Source organism: Sinocyclocheilus rhinocerous, unplaced genomic scaffold (assembly GCF_001515625.1).
Source record: "Sinocyclocheilus rhinocerous isolate Xijiao unplaced genomic scaffold, SAMN03320098_v1.1 scaffold1398, whole genome shotgun sequence".
NCBI classification, from domain to species: domain Eukaryota; kingdom Metazoa; phylum Chordata; class Actinopteri; order Cypriniformes; family Cyprinidae; genus Sinocyclocheilus; species Sinocyclocheilus rhinocerous.
This window is the reverse complement of record NW_015632523.1, coordinates 489,158-495,032: the sequence shown is the minus strand read 5'-3', so window position 1 is coordinate 495,032 and position 5,875 is coordinate 489,158. Positions and strand designations below refer to the sequence as shown.

The following is a 5,875-nucleotide window of genomic DNA, read 5'->3' as shown; positions in this document are numbered from 1 at the left end:
ACACACTCACGCACACACACACACACACACACAAACACACTCAAACACTCACACACAAACACATTTAAACACTCTCACACACAAACACACTCAAACACTCACGCACACACACACAAACACATTTAAACACTCTCACACACAAACACACTCAAACACTCACGCACACACACACAAACACATTTAAACACTCTCACACACAAACACACTCAAACACTCACGCACACACACACAAACACATTTAAACACTCTCACACACACACACACACACAAACACACTCAAACTCTCACACACAAACACATTTAAACACTCACACACAAAAACACTCACGCACACACACACACAAACACACTCACACACACACTCACGCACACACACACACACACACTCACACACACACTCACACTCACACACACACACACTCACACTCACACACACACACACGAGATAAACATGTGCATTTACACTTTTCATTTGTGCTATTAATGCAAGCAAGAGGAGTGTATAGCAACCCAAGATGTGATTTATAGTATGATTGACACATCGAGTGTATAATTCATTTCAGTCATGAGGAAATGAAGACTCAATGGGAGCATCCCAAAACTGGGAAGAAGAAACGCTGTGCTGGAGGTACAGTGATTATTAATAATGGCCACAGGCTTATGGACAGTACTTTCACTGTGAGATTCATTTTTCTCAATATGATTAAGCAACATGAGTGAAGTGTGCAGAGCTTTGTGAAGAGTTTTGATATGCAGTGATGAAGAATAAGTAAACTGCAGAATGTATTTGATTTGATGTTTTATTTATTCTATTTATTTTTTAGCTTTGCCATATGGATGGGAGCAGGAGACCGATGATAAAGGCCAAATCTTCTATGTTGAGTGAGTTCAGTGAATATGATTTTCTCATCATAATTTCACTTTATGGGCTGTGTTTGCAGGAAGTATATTCTGCTGCAATCAATTATAACATATTATAGTTTCCCTTAAGTCATAACTTGAGCTTTTAGTATATGTCTCCTAGCTTTTAAGGCTAATTAATAATAATTTAATCTTAATACATTTGATAAAATAAAGTATTAGCAGATATGCATATTAAATATTTGCAATACTTTCTTCCTGGAAAATTATGCTTGTGCACAAGAAGAGAAATGCAGCGATATTACAATGATAAATACACTGCTACATGAATTAACAAACAAATAAAATGAATTGTTTCAAAACGTAGTTTTTAGAAGTTTTAGTTGTATTATATTATATTATATATTATATTATATTATATTATATTATACAGTATGTATTATTTTGTCAGGAAGTAAGTCCATTTAATAATAATATTTATAATATAAATATTATTAATTTTAATAAGGATCGGATCATAAATAATGAGCAAAATGAAATCAGTAATAATATATGGATAGAATAATATAATATATTAATAATATATGGATAGAATTGGCATATTTATTATCATTAATAATAAATGTGACAATTCAGTGGTCTGCGCTACACCTGTTTAATAATAATAAGTTAAAATAGAAAACTTTATTTATATCCTTTACACCTTAGCAATTAGAGACTTTCAGCTCACTAAGCACTGCTCATTTAAAAATGCTGTGTAAAATGGCATGAAAAAAAAAGATCTGTGGGAGTTTTTACTGAGTAAACAGCTTGGTGAGATTTAAAGTAAATCTCAATGTTTGTGACCAATATTTACTAAGCTTTGATGCCTAATGATCCAACAAATTAAAAAATAGTTAAAAGTTCACAAATAAAACATATTGTTTCAATTGTTACTGCTTTGAGTTGATATTTTGGAATAAATGCAAAATGCTTAAAAACACGAACTTGATGAAATTCATACTTGGCTTTAATAAACAGAATATTGATTATATTGTTAGTGTAAAAATATAAAATAGATTTTTTACACTCTCTCTCTCTCTCACACACACTCACACTCACACTCACACACACACACACACACACACACACACACACACAGAGTAATGTTTCTCCATTCTCTTCTTTCTTTCTTCTCATCAGCCACATCAACAAGCGCACAACGTATTTTGACCCTCGGCAGGCCTTCACTATAGAGGACCTGCAGGTGAAACCCAAACGCTACGATGGGAACAGCACGGCTCTGGAGATCCTGCATGCTCGAGATCTGTCTGACAGAGTGGTGCTGATCACCGGAGCAAACTCTGGCATCGGTGAGTCCATCACAGTCAGCATTATTACTGATCTACAGTAAAGACAGCGTGAGAGCGCTCAGTCAGCAACGCAACATGATAATCACTCTTTTTTTTTAAACAAAGGCAATCTGAGCATAATCGGTTGGTTTACTGTATTGCAGTGTGTGTCCAGTAGGTGGCACTACAGGATTATTTATGTGTTCTCACTGAAACAACAGTCAACATTAGCATTTCAATGATGGCTTAAATGGACATTAATCTAAAATACTTTAGAATCATTCATAAATGCTTTAGACTGATTAATCTAAAGAGTTATTAAACTCTTATTGAATCTTTGCAAACTCGTTTATTTATCATCCAGCATCTAAAGACATGAAATAATCCAACACTGTTATGATAACGCTTCCTCACATCTGTGGAAATACAGACTTTCAGCCGAACAGAAGCACATATTTGAACCAGTGTGTATTTATGAAATGAAGCACTGTTTCATTGGTGGATTTGAAATTGTGTCACTGTTGCTGATTCTGTAGTGTTGTGTATAAATAGTGTACAATACCGTTCAAAAGCTTGGGGTCTTTTAAGATTTTAATTTTAATTTTAAGAATTTATTCCTTTTATTCAGCAAGGATGTGTTAAATTGATCAAAAGTGACAGTAAAGATTTAATGTGACAAAATATTTCTATTTCAAATAAATGTTGTTTTTAGTTTTCTGTCAATCAAAAATACAGCTGTTTTCATCATTGATAATAATAAGAAATGTTTTTTGAGAAGCTAATCAGCATATTAGTATGATTTCTGAAGACTGGAGTAATGATGCTGAAAATTCAGCTTTGTGTCATAGAAATAAATTACATTTAAACTATATTTTCACATAGAAAACAGCTATTTTTTTTATTTAGAAAAACATTTTTTTATTTCTTTTTAGTTTGAGCGTAGCCTTTTGAGCTCCCTCTATCATATTAAAACTTGTTTTAATCATCAGTTTGGCTGCATTGCTAACCTAACCTAACACTTCTTGCTTAAAATGTATGAAATATGTAAATATGAAGTATATAATATTGAAATATATTGCATAATTATATTATTTATTATAATTAAATAATAGTTAATTATTACAAATACTGTATAAGATACAGATGCATCTTCTGATTAGTTTTGAGGGATTGTAGTGTCACTTGATTGAACACTAGAGGGCAGAGAAGCTCTATGTGTGTCACTCAGGAATCACTTTTGCAGGAATCCAGCCAAATTCAAGCATTCCTTCACACAATATGAAAGATAACAAGAAAAAGATGAACTATTTATATTACATTGCTGAATAGTGTAATATTACATAATAACCATTATGTTGTATGACATACAGTAGATCATTTGATCAATATATTACAGTGATTTCACATATATTTTAAATGTTAGATCATGGCAGGAGGTCACATTTACAAATATACATTTATTATTTCATTTATTTTATTGAATTTGCTTTAAATAATTGTAGGTATTTTAACCAAGGTAGCGTCTCCTTGTGGAATATTATGTTCGCTTGCACAAAAATGTCTCTGACGCAGTTTTATAAGGCTTTTATTGCACACTGTAGTTGTGTAAATACTTAAATACTATAGCTTTATTACCATATTTAACATATTTAATCACCAAACAATAGTGGAACATGTAAGACACTTGTTCCATTCTTGTTTTAGTATTTATTCAATAATTTTAATTAGAGTTTCTAGTTAATATAATAAGTGTTTTGTCATTTACATTTTAAACCATGAAGCATGTTACTGTTTGAATAGCTGTGGCGGTAATATTTGTCTAATAATAAACCCCATTATATGGTAATTAGAGTAGGAGGGGTTATTATGCTTTTATTAGACTGATACTCGTGCTGGATTTCATTAGACTGTCCACACAGAAACACGCTCGCGGTCGTCTCTCTACCAGTTTAACCACATGTCATCTTTCGACGTAACCTACGCTCTCTCTCACCCTCCCGGCTATCTGCTATGTTTTCATCTTCGCTTCCTCCCCTGAACAGTTATCAACTCCTCGCTCCTTTGTCCTCATCCTCCCCCTCCTTCATCAACTCTAATAGCTGACGACTTTGCCACGTTCTTCATTAATAAAATTAAAATCATCAGTGCACATTTTTTCACACTACAGTCTGTTAAGCACATCTTACCAGCAAACATACACTCGTTCATTTACAAATATACATTTATTATTTCATTTATTTTATTGAATTTGCTTTAAATAATTGTAGGTATTTTAACCAAGATAGCGTCTCCTTGTGGAATATTATGTTCGCTTGCACAAAAATGTCTCTGACGCAGTTTTATAAGGCTTTTATTGCACACTGTAGTTGTGTAAATACTTAAATACTATAGCTTTATTACCATATTTAACATATTTAATCACCAAACAATAGTGGAACATGTAAGACACTTGTTCCATTCTTGTTTTAGTATTTATTCAATAATTTTAATTAGAGTTTCTAGTTAATATAATAAGTGTTTTGTCATTTACATTTTAAACCATGAAGCATGTTACTGTTTGAATAGCTGTGGCGGTAATATTTGTCTAATAATAAACCCCATTATATGGTAATTAGAGTAGGAGGGGTTATTATGCTTTTATTAGACTGATACTCGTGCTGGATTTCATTAGACTGTCCACACAGAAACACGCTCGCGGTCGTCTCTCTACCAGTTTAATGGCAGTAATGGAAACAGATACTCTCTCTCTCTCTCTCTCTCTCTGTCTCTATCTCTGTCTCTCTCTCTCTCTTTGTCTCTCTCTCTCTCTGTCTCTCTGTCGTTAGCGTGTTCTCCGGTTGTGGCGCGGTACACCTGCACCCATGCATTGATCCTGTGGTGCGTGTTTGACCCCGGCTGATGCCTCCCATTCATTCCCATTAGCGACTTGGGCGCTTTCCTTAATTCTCCTCTATTGAACCAACTAAAAGTTATTTACCGTCTCAAGCGCCGCTCACTTCACTCAAGCGTCCTGTCACAACACACCCGACAGCGTCTGACCTGAGACCTGTGCGCAGGCTTCAGCGCAAATCTGCTGTTTCCACACCAAAACACTGGGTTTAGCAAGCTTGCTGCTTACATGTGCCACAAAATAGTAATGTGTGTGTGTGTGTGTGTGTGTATATATGTATATATGCACTTACATTTTTTTATTTTAAATGTAGTAGTCAGGAAAGAAAATGTGTGAATTGTGTAAACTTTCTTTCTTTCTTTTGTTTTGTTGTTAGGTTTTTATTTTTTTTAATTGGTTTGCTTACAAATCAAGAGTGACCTTACAGTTTTTCAAATGTATTGTCTGTTTATTTTATTTATTTTTTATTATTATTGTGTCCTCCTCCTCCCCCTCCTTCATCAACTCTAACAGCTGACGACTTTGCCACGTTCTTCATTAATAAAATTAAAATCATCAGTGCACATTTTTTCACACTACAGTCTGTTAAGCACATCTTACCAGCAAACATACACTCGTTCACATCCTTCTCTTCACTCTCTGAGGCAGAAGTCTCCAAACTCATCCTTTCTAATCATCTCACTACTTGTCCGCTTGATCCTATTCCATCTCATCTCCTTCAAGCCATTTCTCCTGCAGATGTACCTGCACTCACTCACATCATTAACACATCCCTTCACACTGGTGTTTTTCC

The 5,875-nt window shown here is 34.1% G+C and overlaps 1 protein-coding gene across 3 annotated transcripts in view; it reads left to right on the top strand.

Moving 5' to 3' along the window:
* The first annotated feature begins 441 nt into the window (after positions 1 to 441).
* LOC107742620 (WW domain-containing oxidoreductase-like) overlaps positions 442 to 5,875 on the top strand; it is a 236,604-nt gene continuing 231,170 nt past the window's right edge. For 2 of the 3 annotated variants that reach the window (XM_016555666.1, XM_016555665.1), the window contains exons 1-3: positions 442 to 628; positions 825 to 882; positions 2,044 to 2,213. In XM_016555666.1, the coding sequence (XP_016411152.1) occupies positions 574 to 628; positions 825 to 882; positions 2,044 to 2,213 (283 nt within the window). In that variant the 5' untranslated portion in view covers positions 442 to 573. The remainder of the gene's footprint in view (positions 629 to 824; positions 883 to 2,043; positions 2,214 to 5,875) is intronic. The other variant, XM_016555664.1, reaches the window with a different exon arrangement.